General features: G+C 35.2%; 1 protein-coding gene across 5 annotated transcripts in view; it reads left to right on the forward strand.

The window, feature by feature from the left end:
• The window catches only part of Cdh12 (cadherin 12), an 820788-nt gene that overhangs the window by 730692 nt on the left and 68993 nt on the right, over window positions 1–21103 (forward strand). For all 5 annotated transcript variants that reach the window (XR_005972342.1, XM_041632151.1, XM_041632149.1 and 2 more), the window contains one exon: window positions 18296–18415. Coding sequence is in view for 4 of the 5 variants with exons in the window: in XM_041632151.1 (XP_041488085.1) it covers window positions 18296–18415 (120 nt within the window). In the remaining variant the exon portion in view is untranslated. The remainder of the gene's footprint in view (window positions 1–18295; window positions 18416–21103) is intronic.

Consider the following 21103-nt stretch of genomic DNA (forward strand, 5'->3'; position numbering starts at 1 on the left):
GCCCATAGCAGTTCCTTTATTTACCAGTGATATTCTCAGCATACAGAGTGGAATCCCACATCAGTGGTGTATGGTTTAGGCATTAACTCTTGTCCCATAAATCCTTCATTTTGTTACAGTACCAGAGGATGTTTATAGTCACTAAACATGGACTCTTTGGTCAAGAAAGTTTTGTAGCGTGGGGGTGGGGTAAAACAAATAGGATAACTAATTTGTTTTTTCTCAATCCAAGTCAGCATCATGCCCTATACATATCAGAAAACAGATAGCCCTAATCTCTGGCAACTCTTCCCATTAGATTCCAAAAGGGTTGCATATGTAAGAGAATTCATACAGACACAAATGTCTGATGACATAAGTAGCATACATTTGTGCAAATGAAACATTTTCTTATGTTCTATAAACCACTGAGATATTATGTACTATTTAAAACCACAGAGGAAAAACTTATACTAATAGGTTAAGCTTATTATTTTTATAATCCTATTAACTACTTATTCGAGTTAAGAAAGCATGCAATTGAGAAATCTGAGTAAAATACCAAAAATGAGACCCTTCTCACCTCACTGACACATGATACCACCATGGCTACAATATTCTCTAAAATTTAGAGACTGAAGGAAGATATTCCATTTCAGAAAATATAATAGGAACCATCCAGAAAGTTCACTGCCACAGTGAATAATCATGTGACTCATCTCCAAAAAGGATCTGTTTTTAAATCCAGTAGCTGTGCATCTATCACTGATCTTTGCTTATTGAACAAATTAAACATCACCCCTCCATCATTTTAACTTTCACAGCTTTCATTCCACAAAGAGAAGATTTTCTCAGTGTTATTGCCTTAGTTATTATTGGAAATGGTAAGAATTTCAGCCTGATTTTTATACGAACACGAAGATTCTATCTACATTGAACTGAAAGTGGAATGTATCACATCAGCCAAACATGACTTTCTTGGGGGACTTGGGACATTTCCAAAAAAATTCAGACTTGCATCCAGCAGTTAAAACTAGATTTGACTCTTTACAATTTTCACTAAAATGTCTTGTTTTACACCTTCCCTTTCTGGTCTTCCTCTTTCCTTCCTTCTTAAACTTTGTATTTCATCCAGCTATATTCTAGGACCTTTTTCCCCAAATAATTAATAAGATGAAGTTGGCAGGAAAGGTTAAGTAAAAATAGAAGCTCTCACTATGGAGTATTGATTTGCTAGGAGAAAGCTCTTGTTGTTTCCCTTCGAGAGTAATTCAGCTACTTTGAACTTAGCCACATTTCATGACTTTATCAAAATATTGACCTTTGGTGTTTAGTTCACTGACAAGCATTTAAAAGTACTTATTGTGAAAAGAAACAATAGAAAGGAAGACAACTTGAATTAATTGTAATTATGTTTACTACATTTAGCACACCAACAAACTGCAACATTGCTTCATATTGTGTCAGTATTGATGGAGGGAAGCTTTGTTTTAGGATTGAGAGAGGAACACGCTTTGGTTTTGAAGGCAAGAATTCCATTTCTTCTTATTACAGTAGGATAGATAAACTTATATAGTTCATTTAACACCTTCTATTGACACATAAAATAGAGTTAAAAAATGTAAGATTAAGTACCCACTGGTTCATCAATTATGAGACTATCAAATTTGGAAAGTTAATATTTATTTATAATGTTTTTCCCAAATCAGGTGTAAAATTTCAGTGTTTGTAAGTAAACGTAGAGGTGGAAAAAGGGTAATGGTATATTATCATATATTCAATATATCTTTTATAGACAACAATTTCCTAATTCTGCTTTATCTAAAATGTTGTAAAGATCCTAAAAATAATAAGAACACATGTGTCATGAAGATATATGAACTGCAATCACAATATATGCAAATTCATTTCAGTATAGAACATGTGAATGTTTCTTTTCAGATGTCTAGGTAAATTGACGTATCTTAATATCTGAACTTATTTATCATCCATCATAATTGTGATCACCTACAAAACATTCTATCAAAACATCATGGTGTTTGTATACATTTTATACAAAGGAAAATTACAGAAGGTATACCAACTATAAAAAAGAATTACTATTGTAAACTTGTTTGATTATTTCTAAATTTCTTAAATTTTCATCTTCATTATTTCTCAAAAGTAGTAGTTACATTTTCTGCCAGAACATATATTTGTTTGCTTTAATATTTTAATATATCTTGATTGAAGTAGTACTATATCACTGTTACCATTCCTCTTCCTTCCTCAAGCCTCTACCAGCTACCCTCCTTCAATCCCCTGTATAACCCCTCAATTTAAAGGCTCTTTTTCTTTATTATTGTTTTACTGCTGTACACACACAAACAAGTGTGTCCTAAATGTGTAATCTCTTTATAATTAGGAACTATCCCACAAAATCTGAGAGATATATAAAGGCTATATCTATAATCTACATGGTTATGGGAATCACGTGGGATATCTTGACTAAGCATTCAAATGGTGGGGTTTTTTTTATACATGGTATAGTAACTTTTGTTATTCCATCGTCCTTCTATCAACCAAAGTTGATATATATATTTACACACAGTCTGCTAAGTCTGCTTATGCTGCTTTTCTATACATGGTTTCAGGGTTGATGACTCTATGTTCCACAACCAATAAGTTGACTCATACCTGGCAGAGGCCATCCTTCCTTCTCACAGCAGTCATTAAATTCCTTTACCTCTTTATCTAGGAGTAGCGACCCCATGAAAATTTCCCTCTTCCACAGGAACATGTCTGTTGGCTCTGACATATTTCTGATATTAGATTATTTTTACCTACCATTCAAAATGAGGTTTTTCATGCCTGATGCTTTAATTTTTGTTAATCCCTGATCCTTCTGGGGGCATTATCAACCCCAGTGTCTTAACTTCCTCTAGTGTATGTTATGCCTATGTATTATACATATTTTTGTATACTTACATTTGAGGGTTTGGAAAACTAAGTATCTAAACAGAGAATTCTCAATAAGGCATCAGGCAGATGCTGTTCACACGCCTGCCCTTAACTCAAGGGGTCTGCTGCCCTCCAGCACCACTCAGAGAGTCATGGGGAATTTGGCCATGCAGGGTGAGGCTGTGCCATCAGCAGTCCTGTGACACTGATCATCACTTTGGGTGACTGCCTTGTCACACCAAAAATATCAACCATGTTCTGCACTTACTTATAAAAGTTGTTAAGGAACTAACTTAAATAATATGACTATAAAACACATAAAACAGTGTTTATCATCTTTAGGAATTAGGGTATTATATATTTAAAAACTTTGAGATTTGTTCTCACTCCAGTGAGAATGGCTGATATCAACAGTACAACTGACAAAAGGGAGAAACCTTCATTTCAAATTTGTGGAAGTAAACTTTGATGCAGCCACATTGGAAAATAGTATGGAGAATACTCAAAAAAGTGAAAGTAAACTTACCATAGAAGCCAGCAATGCCACATGGTAGTATATGCTTACAGATCTTGGCATCCTTCCCGAGATTCTAGCGCAGCCATGGCTACTACTGCCTACTTACAATAGGCAGGAAATAGAAACAAGTTAGATGTACTTTAATAAATGAATGGGTGAGAAAATTGTACTATATCTACATAAAAATACTATTTAGCTGTAAAGAAAAATGAAATTTACTGATAAATTGATTGACCTAGAACATATTATATTGAGTGATATAACACAGACCACAAAAGGCAAATGATGCATGTTCTCTCTCAACTATCATTTTTCATATTAGTCTAGTTTAATAAAACTAGATTTTATTGTTTTTCTCATTTACAAATACATGGAAAGTGTCATCCTGTATTTTACACACATCATCGCTTCAGAGAATGCATAATGAGCTATTTTACCTCTAAAATATGTCTTAATGAATGTAACACATTTCCAAATTGTGCACATATGATAAAATATGAAAATAGTAATTATCTTTTTTCTTGTCCATTGAGATTATAGCTCTGTAGGAGTTATAATAGTAAAGATGCATCAGTCAAGTTGTTTTTCACATAAAATAACTGACAGTAAACTTCAGGATTTATTTTTTATTTCTCCTTCATTATTGTACCAAATATTAAATAATTAACTTTCCCCATTCATAACATCAATGAAAGTATAGAGTTTAAAATAGTCATTGAAGAATTCCTCCAAAAAGTTATGATGGGGGCTGGAGAGATGGCTCAGTGGTTAAGAGCATTGCCAGTTCTTCCAAGGTCCTGAGTTCAATTCCCAGCGACCACATGGTGGCTCACAACCATCTGTAATGAGGTCTGGTGCCCTCTTCTGGCCTGAAGACATACACGCAGACAGAATATTGTGGATCTCTGTGAGTTCAAGGCCAGCCTGGTCTACAAGAGCTAGTTCCAGGACAGGCTCCAAAAACCACAGAGAAACCCTGTCTCGAAAAACCAAAAAAAAAAAAAAAACCAGAATATTGTATATATAATAAATAAATAAATAGTTTTGATCTATCATAAAAAAGTTATGATGACGTATTATGGAAATGTGGGAGTTAGGAATCCATGAATGTATATGAAAGAGATCTTAATCACCAAAGGACAGGCAACATGTGAGCACGGAAAAGGAAATCTTTGTTGGGGGAGGCAGATGTGGCTCAAAAGTAAAGAACACATCCTGTTTTTCCCGTGGAACCTCTATTTGTTTTCCAGCACCCACTTCTTCCAGTCATAACTTCAACTTGCCAAGCTCTGACATCTTATGACCTTGAAGGCACCTATGATTATGGCATGCACACTGAGAGAGAGAGAGAGAGAGAGAGAGAGAGAGAGAGAGAGAGAGAGAGAAAGAAGAGGAATGGAGAGGAGAGGAGAGGAGAGGAGAGGAGAGGAGAGGAGAGGAGAGGAGAAGAGAGGAGAGGAGAGAGAAAAAGAATTAGAGAGAGGTTCAGAGAGACAAAGATAGATTTTAAGAAAGAAAATTACTAAGTGTTAAACAAATGCACTTCTAGAACTGTATTTGGTTTCTAAATAGAAAATAGTGTATAGTAGTAGGATAGACTTTGGAGAACTTGATGCATTTAATATCAGTCAGTTAAATTTGCTTCCTACATTTCCTGTGTGACAGAAACGATCTTTACATTTATCTTCTGTTAGACAAATATAGTTGTAAGGGGAAGTGTCCTAGACTACAACTGATGTGTTACCTATTTCTGTAGGCAATAAATGTCAGACATTGCCAGGATGGGGGAACTTACATGCTAAGAATAAACAGCTTTGGCCTGTGATGCGAACACAAAGTGTACTTAGTAAAGGAAGTCATTATCCATCATTTATATTGAAAAACAAGAGCACCACTGTTGCTTTTATAAATGTACATACTTCAATATCCAGTAGAAAAAAAGTAGCGAAAACAAAGAAAGTCAAACTCTATTTTAAGGGGTTTGGAATTCAAAAAGTCTGGAGGGTGCATCTTTCTGGGTTTGCTAAGCAGTAAATGTCTTAATAATGTAGGGAACTTTCTTGCCGAGGTCAGACACATGAATGTGTACATTGGAAAAAAAGGCTTCTTTCAGTAAAATCTTTTATTTTCCAAACAGCTAACAGGGTTGAACTTCAGAGAATTTTATTTGTGATGTTTTTATGAGACCAAGTTTCACAAATGCAATGCTGTCTTTTCTCCAACTACAGTTCTGCTATAAACAGTAGGGACCTGTGAGGAAATATGTCCAGTGAACTGAGGCCTCATAATCTCATTGCAATGCACCTTTGCAGTGAGGCAGGAACCACCACATCTCCCGTTCTTCTCCAGGAGCTCTTTTAATTAGCTACACATCTTAAAGGAAAGAAAATAAATAAAGTTGTAAAGCAGTTTTTACTTCAGAAATAAAAACAAATATATATGTGTGCATATATATATACACATATATGTACCTACACACATATACACTATATATATATATATATATATATATATATATATATATATATGTTATTTGCTAGAAAATATGGGCAGGGATTATTTCCCTTTTTCTTTATTGAAGCCTTTTTAGGTAAAACAGCATGTAATTGTTATGGATAATGAAATATATTTATATCCAATCTTTTTAATGAATAACATCCATGTTACTTTTTATCTTAAATATATAATCGGGTATGTTTTTCTCTGTTTCAAGTACTTTGTATATTTGTTTAAAATGGATTGAATCTCAAATATGAATAAAATTGCTTATGCAATAATACATATTATGACTTTATTTATAATGATACAACTGTTATATGATCTACTAGATCATTTGTAAAGTCTGGTATTTAAAGATCATTTAATTTGTGGAATAGCATTGACTGTGTTTCGAATGTGAAATATGTCTTATAAGTTCATGTGTTTGAAGACTTGGTCCTCAGATTGTGGTACTGTATAGGAATTTTGTGTGCCTTCAATGAAAGAAAGTCTTACTGGAGAAAGGGGTTGGCACTGGGACAGCTCTCAAAGGTGTGTAGCTTTGAGCCCAGTCCTTCCACTCTGCAGTTCTTTAGTATGGATGCAATATGACCAGGAAGACTTCTTCCAGCACACTTCCCACACATGCCTTCAGATCCTCTCAGCCATCGTGTAACAATCTCCTTTAACTGGACCTAAAATACACTATTTTTTTCCTTTTCTTTAAAAAGAAATGAAAATTTCATCCCTCTTTATACATGGTAGTTTAATCATATCTGCACCTAATTTTCTTCTTAGCTATTCTTTCTATGTATCTCTCTTCTTGATCCAATTATTTGAATTAACCAGCAGAAAAAGCTGCAATACCTACATTGCAGTATAATTAGATATGTGTGCATGTGAGTGTGCATAAGTGTGTGTATCTGTGTGTGTGTGTGTGTGTGTGTGTGTGTTTGTGCTGGCAATGGAACATAGCTCCTCATGATTGCATAGTAGGAATTTTCTGGAGTCATGTACCTAGGCCTTTTTCAAACAATCTAAATATTGGTTATTCAAAGACATTTTATTGTTCTTTTTCTCCTTTTTTGCCACACATATTTGTTTTATTTTTTGTTTTTGTATTTTTTTTTTTACAACACAGGATTTCACTGTATCTTTGGAGCCTGTCCTGGAACTAGCTCTTGTAGAACAGGCTGGCCTAAAACTCACAGAAACATGCCAGCCTCTGCCTCCCTAGTGCTGGGATTAAAGGTGTGTTCCACCACCGCCCAGCTCAAGTTTGTTCTTATACTCACATACACAACGAACACCTATGAAGTTAAGAATCGTGTGCCAAACTCTACAATTATTTCTAGTTTTTTCATGAAGAAAACAACACATTATTAATTCCTTACCGCCACTAATACATTCAAAGTAAATTAAGTAGAAAATGAGATATGAGATAGGGTACTCTTAACACAGAACTGAATTTCTGAAAGAGGAGATATTAAAACCTGTCTGTAAAATGGATGTAAAGGGACTCTTTTGCATTCCATGGCAGCATGTATCAAGAAGAGAATTAGAAACAGCACTCTATGTATAAGAGACCTTTCTTTTATTGAGACAATAGAGAACAGTTGGGTAGTGTGGGAGATACACGTGGAAACGTAGAGACATTCAGAGGCAAGATAATCATTTAAGAAAGTGATGATGATGATAACCTGGATATTAATCATACAAGGAACTAATAACAAGACCTCTAAATAAAAGCTATTGGCATATGCAAAACTCAGGGATTTTACATACATACATACATGCATACCCACGTGTATGGGTATGCATGTATGTATGTATGTAAATTTTTTGAAATAGTTTCTCTGAATAACTTTGGTGACTGTCCTGAAACTATCACTTTTTGACTAGACTTGCCTTAAACTTAAAGAGATCCACCTGCCTCTGCCTCCCAAGTTCTGGGATTAAAGGCCTGCAACACTACCACCTGGCTATTTCTCTTAAGATAATAAACAGTGCCGGGTGTGGTACCACATGTGTTTAATCCCAGGGCTGGGGGGCCGACCAGACTGATCTTTATGAGTTTTATGCCAGCCTGTTTCTAGGACAGAGTTAGTTCCAGCACAACCAGAAACCCTTTGTCTCAAAAAAACAAATATAGAATAAACAGTTTCATAATAAACCAAAAAGTGATGTTTGAATGAATAATTAAAAAGCTGAGGAGTCCATATAATTTCAAAAATTAGTAAACAAAATTAGTGTTATTGCTAAACTAAATTTACTCTCTGGGTCACAGTGAGTAAATACTAATGTATCTATGATAAATGATTAGAAACAAGAAATAAAAACCATCTAGAAAACATGAATAAAAAAAAAAAAAGAAAGTGAGCCAGGCGGTGGGGGCGCACGCCTTTAATCCCAGTACTCGGGAGGCAGAGGCGGGCGGATCTCTGTGAGTTCAAGGCCAGGCTGGTCTACATGAGCTAGTTCCAGGACAGGAACCAAAAGCTACGGAGAAACCCTGTCTCGAAAAATCCAAAAAAAGAAAAAAAAGAAAAAAGAAAGAAAGAAAGTAATGATGAAAATGAAGTTGAACTGCATTCAAGAAGGCTTTACCTTCTCTTACAAGGCCACATCTACTCAAAAAGGGCCACACATCATGATAATCTTCCCATATGAGCTTTTGGAGGCCAATTACTTTCAAACTACCACAGAGAAAATAGGGAGGAAAGGATATAAATAAATTCTCAAAAATAAATGAAAAAAGAGACAAATGTGGCTGAAGCTTATGGGAGGCTTAACAATATATTTTCAATGAGAAAGACAGTGAACATAAATGATAATAATTTTAAATATTGAATAAAAAATTTAGAATATAATGCAAGTTTGTTTTAAGGAAGTTAACTCAAATTGTTACAGTGAAGCACCATGAATATAAGAATCTTGATCTAGGTCTGTCAATGGTACCTTGAGAGGTACATGAAGAGGGCTATTAACTGAGTCAAATAAGAGAGACAAAAATCTAGGACACATGAATTTATTTTAACTCTTTCAAATGATTTTTAAAATGTTAGTAATATTATTATATCCTAACTGCAGTTTCCCTTCCTTCCTCCCCTCCCAGTCCCTCCTCACCTTCTCCCATGGATATCATGGAGAGAAGCGTAGCATATCAAATTGTAGTAAGATTAGGCACCCGTCCTTATATTAAAGCTAGACAAGGCAACTCAGTAAGAATATCAGAGTCCAAAAGGGTGACAGGTGAGTAAGAGACTACCCCGGTTAGCAGGGTTATGAGTCGCACAAGAAAACCAAACCACACAACTGTAACTTAAGCATAGGGCCTGGGTCAGTTCTGTGTAGGTTCCTTTTTTTGCCCATTCAGTCTCTTTAAGTCCTTATAATTCTGTGAATTTTCTTGTGACGTCTTTGACCCCTCTAGTTTCCAAAATCCCTTCTCCCCATCTTCTGCTGGTCTCCTAGAGCTCTACCTAATATTTGGCAGTGGATCTCTACATGTGTTTCCATTAGTTACTGGGTGAAGTCTCTCTGGTGGCAATGCGCTAGGCACTAATATGAGAGTATAGCAAAACATCATTAGGCACCATTACATTGACTTTTGTTTTATTTTGTGTTCCAGTTATATTTGGTTCTTTTCTAGGTCTCTGTATACCCCCCTTCTGAGTCCTGACATTCCAGTCAGTGTGAGGTTTGGGCTGATTCTTGCAGCTTAGTCCTCAGGCTGGGCTAGTCATTGTTTGTCCATTATCATAATTTCTGTGCTACCTTTACCCTAGTTCACCTTGTAGGCAGGACAAATTTTATGTCAAAGGTTATATGGCTGGGTTTGAGTCCCAATCCCTCTGTTGGAAATCTTGCCTGGTTACAGGAGATAGCCAGTTCAAGCTACTGTCTGATATTGCTCAGAGTCTTAAATAGATTCCTGGAGTTTTCCATTGCATTGTTTCTCCCTCAACACACAATGCACCCCCTTTCCAGTCATCTCTTTCAGTACTTTCAATTCCACTTATTCCACCTGATCCCTCCTGTTTCTATACTTAGCCACTTCTAATATACTCAAGAAATCTATTACCTCTTCCCAGGGAGATACAAACATTCCCACTTAAGACCTCCTTGGTACTTAGCTTCTTTGGATTGGGGACACATGAACGTTTTAATGCAGGGAGGAGAAAAGAACTCTTTAAGGAAGAGAAATTACCAGAGAAGCAAGTGAGAGCCAGAATAAATGATGTTGAGAAATTCATTAATAGAGACAACTTAAAGAGATTTCTATCAAGAAATTAAATACCATCAAGCAAACGGGAGAATATATGGAACACCATTCTTTCTTTGCAGAAGAATTCAGTATAGCAGAATCAGTGTTGAGGAAACTGAAGGAACATGTGTATAGACTAACAATCGTCCAAGGGTAATGCTGGGCTCCAAGAAGACTAACACCCCAATTACGGAAAGCTCTGATGGTGTCACTCTGTGAAGTATACTTAGTGAACATCTAATTCTTCCATGGCTGGTGTAGACAGTGAAAAGAGAATTGGAGTTCAGTCTTAATCTAAGAAGCAAACAGCAAGAAGTAGGTGTAATCCTGCCTAAGTCCTTTTATTGTTATCATTATCCTAGTGAAACTCACTTGTCTATTCTCCAGTGAGACTATCAGACAATTACCTCCCTTAAATTAAGTGACAAAGCTCTGTGGGTGAAAAGGGATTTTCCAGAAGATATTTGGAGAAATTGAATGCATTTTAAATAAAAAAAAACAAAGATTTCAGGTAGCAAATAATCTTGCTACTCACATTGTAAACAGCTATTCATGTTTCCTTAGAGGTTTTGAGTAGTGATAGCTGAAAACTCCCATGTCCAATAGATCCATCTTCAGTAATATGGAAGTTACTGTGGAAAATCCGAGTCGTTATTATTTTTAATATGCACTGGTGCCTTCTGCTTTCATTAGAAAGCTGAAGAAATGGTAGAGTTTTTTATGAAATTGTACTTTGCATCATTTATTTTGCTCAGGGATTTTCACATAAGCTAATTCATAAATGACTTTCTTGAAGGTCTTATCTCCATTATAAAACTGATGTGACCAAGAATAGGTTTCAATGACGTACCAAAATTTTGTGAATTGTGAGAAACAGAAATTGTCACTCTAACTTTGAGTCCAAAATAGCACATGAAACAGGATTTATGTCCTCAAACCATCACAGTGTTTGGAGGTTGAGATTTGTTCAGATTTAATCAAGAGCATTCATTTCCTTTCTGTGGTTTCTTGGGTGGCTTTCTCCTGCCATGTGTCCTTCAAATTATTGAAAGAATGTTATGTACTTTAATCATTTGCACATAGTAGTCATAGAAAAGAAGCCTTTCCTAGCAGGACACTGCAAGTCTCTTCCTGTTAGTCCAACGTGAAATGTAATACTTACGCAACACTTAAACAATCAATGCTCTCCAGAAAAAGGAGGGCAGGAGCTGTGTTAGTTTACACTTGATCTTATTGACGTCTCCAGATTTGATTTGAGAAGCATAATGTACATAGTGATATATGAATTCACAGATGAGTAGTTTACAATATATGCTAAGATTCACAATGGGGTTATAAATTATCTGTGAAAACTACATTATTATTTTAGCGAAGTTTGGAAAGGTAAATTTGTGAAAATTTCATTATTATTTTAGTAATATTTGATAGATGCTACATCTACTTAGTTGATTCCAGGATTTGGATTTTTCATATACATATAAATATATACTATTATATAATATATAATATATTATGTAAACATATTATATATTTATAAACATATTAAACATAATGATTTTGCTACATCTAACTCAACAGGGTGATAGATAAATGACTGATAAATGAATACTCCATCTAATACTTGTCGTGACTAAGCAGTATAATCAAGTAAAAGAAATCATGTTCCATATCTTTATAGTTATTAAATGAGATCTAAATTGACATATAGTTCAGGCCATGGCAATTTCTCTGAATGTGTTTGAATTAACTGAAATTTCAGTGTTCTTTTAAGAACATGTTGGGACATAGGAAATAAATGCAATAGCTATTAGATTCTGAGAGCCCCTGAGTAAATGCATTACAATCTCACACATTTTATCATAATTTCTGTTGAATTTCTTAACAGTATCTGTGAAGACACTTTCAAATGGTATTAGGCAGGAAAGATGCAGCATTGTGCCCTAGCCATAAATTGAAGTTCAGAGCACTCTTGCAGGAAGCATTTTCATTTGCATTGATATTCATGGAATAGAATTTTTGGCATACAGATACGAGATGAAGTGCTCATAAAAATAGATGCTCTTATCCATCAATGTACTACTTGATCAAGAGGTGTAAATATGTATAGTCTAAAATGTTTAGTTCGTATGTAGCAAGAGATTTTATGACCTCAAATTGCTTCTGCCTCTTTGGACCAAATAAAGAATCATGAGTCAATGCCACATGATTATATGTACTGAGGTTACTCTGGAGCAAGGAAGGGCTTTGTCGGATGAGGCGCCAAGAAAAGAAAAATGGACAGCTCTGATACTAGAATTGTAGTTGGAGAGACTTACCCAACACTCTGTGGAACACTAATGGGCGATGTCTTTCCCAGTCTATCTTAATAGTTCTGGTTATCTCAAACGGACTTAATCAACATACAAATTCTACAGTATCTTTAAGAACATGTGCTTTTTTGTGGGAAGAGAAGCAGAAACCCACCACTAAGTATTAGGAAGAGCTCATGGAATTCTGCACAAGAATGGAAAGAAGGATTTTAAGATAGACAGGGATCGAGGATACCACACACACACACACACACACACACACACACACACACACAAAAAAAAAAAACCCTCACAGAATCTGCCATTTTAGCCTCATAGGGTTCAAAGAACAGCACTGACAACCAGGGAGCCTCCACAGAACTGACCAAGGCCCTCTGTATATATGTTACAGTTGTGTAGCTTGGTCGCCTCGTGGGGCTACTAACAGTGGGAATATGGACTGTCTCTGACTTTTTCTGGCTTCTGTGATCCTAATTCTCATACTGCGTTGCCATGACTAGCCTTAAAACAAGAAGAAGTGCATAATGTTACTGAAACTTGAAATACCCTATTTTGTTGCTATCCATGGGAAGACTGCCCTTTTCTGAAAAGAAATGGAGTGGATGGTAGGGCAGAGGGGAGGTGGGGTGAGGGATGTCGAGGAGAGGAAGAAGGGGAATTTGAAGTTGAGTTGTTAATAATATTAATAATAATAATAATAAATTTAAAAAGGAAAATAAATGGTCTTTTCTAGAAATTAAGACTCAGGGAAAATTCTGAAATGGGGAACAGAAAGATTTCAAGATCCAGAAGATCAGAAAGAATGCTATGAGACTGTGCTATGTGGTGATTATGAGAAACTACCCATAAAATATCAAGAACATGGTTTCCTAAGCAAGACCTGAAAGATTCAAAGACCAGTTGACATTTGAGTGTAGAGAGGGAAATTTTAAATGCTAGATCAAGAGCTATAGACAACTAGCAATTACATAGGGGAGTTAATGTCTTTCCCAGGGATAAGCCCCCTGTGAGGTGATCCAAAGAGTCCTGGAAGCAGACATATTCATCAAATACTATTGGTTGTTTGTTCATTTACATGCATATGTATAAATATTTTATATGTATAAAAGAGAGGATCTGACGGGGGAGTGATAAAAAGAAGAAAGGAATAATAAAGTGATAAAATTACATTTTAATTGAAATAAGAAAAAAAATATAAAATCCAACAAGGTTTATAATGTGAGTTTTTGTATTTTAATATGTGTGAAAAATACATCCACATATCACCTTTTTAATCATCCATAGGAGTATAATATTCAAAGGAGTTTTTGAAATATTCACAAGTGAATAAGAACATGACTCATTAATGCTGGAAGTTATGTACTTGACACTCCATGAATAATGTATTTATATAGCTTTGTTGTGGGCATTTTCACCAAACACTTAAAAATGCCCATTATTATATGAAAAAGTTTATTGAAGTTTGTTGTATTTGCTCATTTAATAAAACTTTAAGCAAATAAAGAAAACAGATAAATGTGTACCAGATCGCATTAATGAGAACCATCGAAGCTGGCATTCATAGCTGAGGACACAGTATATAATGACATGGTACAGAGTCGACTGACTGGTTGATTACAGGAAGACTACAAAGGATGAATCTTCTCAGTTTTGGTTGTTTACCAAATCTGTCTTCTGATATTTAAAAGTTGAGAGCTGGCACAGGAGCAGTAAATAAAGCCATCTGAGGTGAATTTCTAAGACTGCGTTCTGGATCCTTAGAAGATTCCCCTGTAGTAGTCATTGGAGATAGAGAGGGCACAGAAGATGCTTAAGAGTTAAAGGAATCCAAATGTACTAAGGCTTGATGGGTATAAAGTAGTAAATGGGTAATCAGACAAAGGACACCCTGATACAAATCGAGGCTGGGAAGCTGCTGGAAAAGCCATTTTTTTCCAGGTAGCAGGTTAATTAGATCAGCAAGAACACCCTGCCTGAAAGACTCATCATAAACTGAAAGGAAGGAAGAGCAAGGCTCTCTGGAAGTATGGTTGGAATCTGTCGCAAAGGCATAAAGGAGACAGCTGAGTTGAGATAGTACCATTAGGTATACAAATCTACTAAAGGATTGTTTGATTTTGTCTTATCTTTAACTTTAAATTGTAATAGAAAGAGACATAATTTTTGTTTGTTGAGTGAGAAACCATGCATCTCTGTAAACTAAGTTGGACGGAAAAATAGGTAAAGAGCGTGTTAGCTATGCTCTGTTAAGAAAATAAGGATGCTAACCTGTTAAGGTAGTTACAGGATGGTTCCAGAAAAAGGTAATATTTAACGAAAAAGGATTTCTTTATATGTGGAAGGCTTGAAAAAAGCTTTTGCACAAGTTCCAACTTAGATACTAAGTTGAATATATTATTATTGATAATAATACAAATACTAATGATAATTATGTGTATTACAAGTCATTACTTGCAGTTTCTTGGCATTGGGTACAGTTCACCTATAAAATGCTACTATACTATATTCTTTTTTTTTAACTTTTTTTTATTGCGAAAAGAAGAAAAAAAAACATAAACAAAAAACAAGTTTCCACCTCCTCCCAGCCTCCCATTTCCCTTCCCCTCCTCCCACCCTTCTCCCCCTCCCCCCACTCCTTCCCCCTCGCTCCCTCTCCAGTCCACAGAGCAGTCCGGGTTCCCTGCCCTGTGGTAAGTCCTAGGTCCTCCCCCCTCCATCCATATCTAGGAAGGTGAACATCCAAACTGGCTAGGCTCCCACAAAGCCAGCACATTAAGTAGGGTCAAAACCCCCTGCCATTGTCCTTGGTGTCTCATCAGCCCTCATTGTTCGCCATGTTCAGAGAGTCCGGTTTTATCCCATGCTTTTTCAGTCACAGTCCAGCTGGCCTTGGTGAGCTCCCCGTAGATCAGCTCCACTGTCTCAGTGGGTGGATGCACGCCTCGTGGTCCCGAATTCTTTGCTCATGTTCTCCCTCCTTCTGCTCCTCCTTGGGACCTTGGGAGCTCAGTCCAGTGCTCCTGTGTGGGTCTCTGTCTCTATCTCTATCCATCACCAGAGGAAGATTCTATGATGATATGCAAGATATTCGTCAGTATTGCTATAGGATAGGGTCATTTCAGGTTCCCAATCCTCAGCTGCCCAAGGAACTAACTGGGACCTCATCTTGGGCACTAGGGAGCCCCTCTAGGGTCAAGTCTCTTGCCCACCCTAAACTGGCTCCCTTAACTAAGAATTGTGGTTCCGTGCTCCCCTATCCACCTTTCCTTTATCCCAATTCTCCTGTTTCCCAGGTCCCCCCTCCTTCCCTTCTACCTTTTCTCTCCCCATCTCCCTTTACCCCCATCCCACCCCATCCCCAAGATCCCATTTTCTCCCCGGAAATTTGGTCTACTTCCCTTAGTCAAGAGGACAACTATATGTTTTTCCTTGGGTTCACCTTCTTACTTAGCTTTGACCGAGTCATACAGTTTGAAAACTCCAAAATAATCTCAAAGATAAATATATAACATTAGATTTTTACAACATTATTTCTATATTTAAATAGTGTAGTTTTTTTTTTCTTTTATTTTTTTAGTGCAGAAAGTACTGATAGGAGAATGATTAGTTCCTGAATCCTGACAGTTAACTGTCAGTTGTTTACACTACATCTCCCAATTAACTTAAGTAGCTCGTTCCACATAATAGTTTGGATATATGTGGTATTAACTATTTACGTGAAATATAGTTACATATACATTTCTCTATATTAATATATACATTGTTTATTTTTATTTGCATTATTATATGCACATTTTACATATTTTTAGAAATTGCTACAGACTATGACGTGATTGACCCTTTTCTGCTTAGTGAAGACTTTGGTTATAATTTGTGATATCTTGTTCATTTTTTTATTCTAAACTAAGAACAGTAATGTTGAGCATAGCATTTATAAGAGTTAGTTTTAAAGTGGTTATAAACTAATATATACATATATATATATATGCAAAAATATCCTGTTCTTCTTAGTATCTAAGTCTATGCACAATTCTAAGAAAATGAGAAAAGATTCAAATAGTTTGACTTAGCTATAATCATTTCCTATGGCCCAAACCTTGCAATTAATTGGGTCTGGAGACCCAAAGACCCTCTCCTGCTTTTGGACAGTGCCACTATTTGCGATCATTTTTGCTTTCTTGATTTCTTTAATATTGGTTTCTAATTAAAGGTTTCCTAATGGTAAGAGGCCATTACTGATTTATAAATGAAGTTATATATCACTTAGCAGCCTCTAAAACTTTTAGCTCCTCTATTGATATTTGAATCATGAATTTCAAGCATCCACAATGAGCAGATGAGCTCATGTAAATGGTAACCAACGGTTTCCTTGGTGTGTAAATCAATAAAAATGTTGCTATGCCTTTCAGTTCAGTGATCTGTGTCCTGGAAAGAAATAGCTTTTAAAACGTATTTGGTATATGTATCAAATGCAACAACAACTCTATTGTTGCCTACATTTTAAAGCTTGTTCACTTGTTATAGTTTATATACACACATTCATTAAACATAAAACATAGAACATAATGTATAGACAAAATTGCAAATCTTCATGGAATACAAAGAGAGTTCTCATACATGATACATTTAATCATAAAATCAAGTTAAATATAATTATTTATTCATCTCAAATGTTTTTCATTTCTATATTGTAAAAATTTAATAAAGCTTTCTTCTAGTTTTTGACATCTAAAGCTCGTTATTTTATCATGGTTACCTCACTCTGCAATAGTGTACCAAAATTGCTTGTCCCTGTGCAAGTGAAATTCAGTAAGCATTGACCAAGATTCATCCTCTCCCACTACATCCCCAGACCTCTTGTAAACACCCTTAAATCTTTAGTTTCTGTGAGGCTCATTAGTTTTGATCACATACATTTGTGTGATCATTTGGTGTTTTCTCTCTTCGGGTGGCTTATAACACTTAAGACAAAGAACTTGAAGTTTTTTGTGTTACTTCAAACACCAGGATTCCGGTATTTTTCATAGTTTTGTTGTATCACACTGTGTTTATGTACTGTATTTTTTTATTCATTCATTGGCTAATGGTTACTTAGCATCTTTCCAATTTTTGGGTCATAATATTAGGACTTTCTTGTTTCCACAGTGTGGATGTCTCTTTAACATTTTCTTTGCTTTTACATGGGTACACACACATAGTAGACTTACGATATCACAGTATTCCATTATATTGGCACTAAAAAAATAAATTTTGCATAATTATCGTGTGTACTCACTGATAAGTGGTTTTTAAACACAAAGCAAAGAAAACTAGCCTACAAATCACAATCCCAGAAAACTTAGACAACAATGAGGACACTAAGAGAGACCTACATAGGTCTAATTTACATGGGAAGTAGAAAAGAACAATATTCTCTGAGTAAATTGGGAGTATGGAGACCTTGAGGGAAGGGTTGAATGAGGGAGAAGAAAGGCAGGGAGAGGAGCATAGAAAAATACAGAGCTCAGTAAAAACCAATAAAATAAATAAATTTTGGATTTTTGCTGTGAAATAATATTAGCATTATTGCCAGTAGTTTCAAGGGTTCTTCTCTTTTTGTTTTTGCTGCCTTTGTTCAGTAGTTAAGATAATTCAATTTGTGGTTGGTTGAGGGTTAACCACCATCACTTGGACTTGAAACTGCCCAATATTTTGATTACATTGCTTAAGTAATTGTTGGGGACAAAATGTCTTGAAAACATTCATAGAGCAGTCAAGTGTGACTTTTATCTATGTCTAGGAAAATGACATAATGTTACTTTGCAGGTGCCTATGTGCTCCAGGTCAAGGCCACAGATGCGGATGACCCCACCTATGGAAACAGCGCCAGAGTCGTTTACAGCATCCTTCAGGGCCAACCTTACTTCTCTATTGATCCCAAGACAGGTAATGTTTTAATTTGACACAACATTATCACCACTCTCTCAAAAAAATTCAACTTTAATTAAATTTTGGAATCAAATATTGCCCATTTCATTGTAGTCATATAAAATCAGTGAGCCATAATTTGAAAAAAGAGATACCAACTTATATGACTGCTGGAGGTATATTTTCTTTTACTGAGTAAATACTTAAATATTTCCTGAGCTTTTTGTAAATATAAATGTTTGCATGTCTATGAAAGAGGTCCAAACTTGTTAGCTAGGAGTTATTTACCTTTTAAAAAAATATCTCATGTCTAATCTTTTATTCATCAGTTTAAACTCGTATTTTTATTTATCATTTCATATCAGATTTCTAGGTTGTGTTCAATTTTATTGTTTAACCATGACTCAGAAGTATCTGTACTTTCCTTTGCTATCTGCAGAAGTACTATAGAGGGTTGGTTTTGAGAAATACAACACATATGCTTGCAATGAGGGAAACTGAGCGCTTGGGAACCTAATTAACCAAAACATTGATTCTTTTAGAAATGTTCTTTATAGACAGATCCATTTTTTTTTATGTTTTCTGTTAGTTTGGTGGGTTGGTTCTATTTTGTTCTGTTTTGAACAAGTCTATAAATGAATTTGAAATTTCAAAACTAGCTTTATTATACGTAGCATATTAAGTGCTTGGATATATACACATGGTCAATTTTATGTTTCTTTTCTTTATTCAATCCTTCTGTCTTTTCAATTTGTGTCAAGAGAGATCAGTTCTGATGCCTGTATTTAGTAAGTCAGCATTCACAATTGATCCAGGGCTCCAGGTTTGAATGATAAGAAGGTTCCTTTGCAGATTATCTGGTTGTAAATGCTGAGTTACATTAAGGAGACAGTTACTGTGACCAGTGAAAAAAACAAGACATCACATATCACAATTAAAGAGGAACTTCAGAATAGCACTTATTAAAATAATTATTAAATATAGGTTAAAATAGATTTCAATATAAATATGGTAGCTTAGTATAATATAAAATTGTAAACAAAATAGAAGGAATACATCCAAATTAAAATGAAATGTTTTCACTTTTTTGAGATTATATTTCTCCATTCCATTTCTCTCTCTTCAAATCTTCCCATACACTTTTCTTCATTTTTTTCAAATTCATTGCTTCCTTTTTTACTAGTTATTATTTTATGCATATGAAAATATATAAATTAATATGCATTCCTAAATATAATCAACTAGTCCATATATTGTTATATTGTTATTTGAATTTATATTATGTGACTGATCATTTGACATTGGGCAACCAAGATGTACTCTTTTTTTGGGGAAAAATGCCTTTCTTCTACCTTTCCTCAATTTTTCCTGAAAGTTGAGAACATTTTTTTTAATCCATTTTGGCATTTGCATTGGTATCATCCTTGTTCAAATGGAAAATTTAAATTTATATCTTTAAGTGAATTCATTGTATTTTACATTACTTGCTTAAAAATTTCATACACATCATATAATGTTCTTTTATCAATTCTAAATATGAAAAATCTCAAAGAAGAAAAGTCTCAAATAAAGTTTTGAAGAAATATTTTTAAGATACTGTATTTTATTTGGCATGTAGAATGTGTGTGTGTGTGTGTGTGTGTGTGTGTGTGTGTGTGTTTATGCATACTCATACCACAGTAGCATATGTGTCGAAATCAGTGAAAAGTTTGTGGGAATATGTTGGTTCTCTTCTTCCGAACTCTAATGCTCAGGGATAAAACTGAAGCCATCAGACTTGACAGCCAGCAGTTCTCTCTTCTAAATCTTCTCACTTGTCCACTTTAAGAAATGTGTTTAGAGGGAATTTTAACTGAAGAAGGTCTAGAAATGGTGACTCTCTTTTAGTTGGACAGAGTGTCAGAAATTAAAGGCAAGACTACCCAATTTAAAAGACTATGAGCTGTGGAAATAATGATTACAATTTATTTACCCAAGAACTAGGAGAGAAAATTGGGGAAGACATACATGAATATTGTTTGACCAGTTACTGAAGTTTAACTAGGGAAAATCACACATATTTGCAGGAAAAAAAATGAAAAGATGGAGAGGTAAATGATTCAGGAATTTCTTTTGTAAATGTAAAGTTGACAAAGTTTCTCAGAAATAGAACAGTAGATAGAATATACAGCCTGGCTATTAAGCAAACTTCTGTGAACCTTCCATCTTCTCATGGAGGCCCTGTTTGCCCCTTCTTCTTATAGATCTCCCTTAATGAAAACCATGACTAGAAATAAAAGCACTGATCTTCTCAGTTGCTTAACCCCTTTTAGTCCCTAAGGAACCCCTTGCAGAGACACAAAGACAAGCAGACAGTAACCCTGATGTGTGGAGTGGTTGGTGGAGTAAGAGAGCCCACAAACTTAGAGTTGTGGTGATGAATTCTACAGGGCGGGTGACTTACGCAAACTCAAACATGTTTCCCGGGAAGACTGAAATCTAATAAAAATATTATTGTAGGTGTGATGGATTGAAGCATTATCTGAATAAAAAATATAGGAAAAATAATTTTTAGCATATTAAATTAGCTAAAATGATTGCTATAAAATAAAACCACATATAAAATTATGTGAGTAAATCTAAAACTCTACGTACTTTGTATGTAAGGTAGTAAATCCTAATGTATATGAAAAGTATTATTTTGCAGTAGAAAATGTATGTGCTTCA

The sequence above is a fragment of the Microtus oregoni genome, unplaced genomic scaffold, assembly GCF_018167655.1.
Source record: "Microtus oregoni isolate MIOR12 unplaced genomic scaffold, Mior012 000040F_ref0000088, whole genome shotgun sequence".
NCBI classification, from domain to species: domain Eukaryota; kingdom Metazoa; phylum Chordata; class Mammalia; order Rodentia; family Cricetidae; genus Microtus; species Microtus oregoni.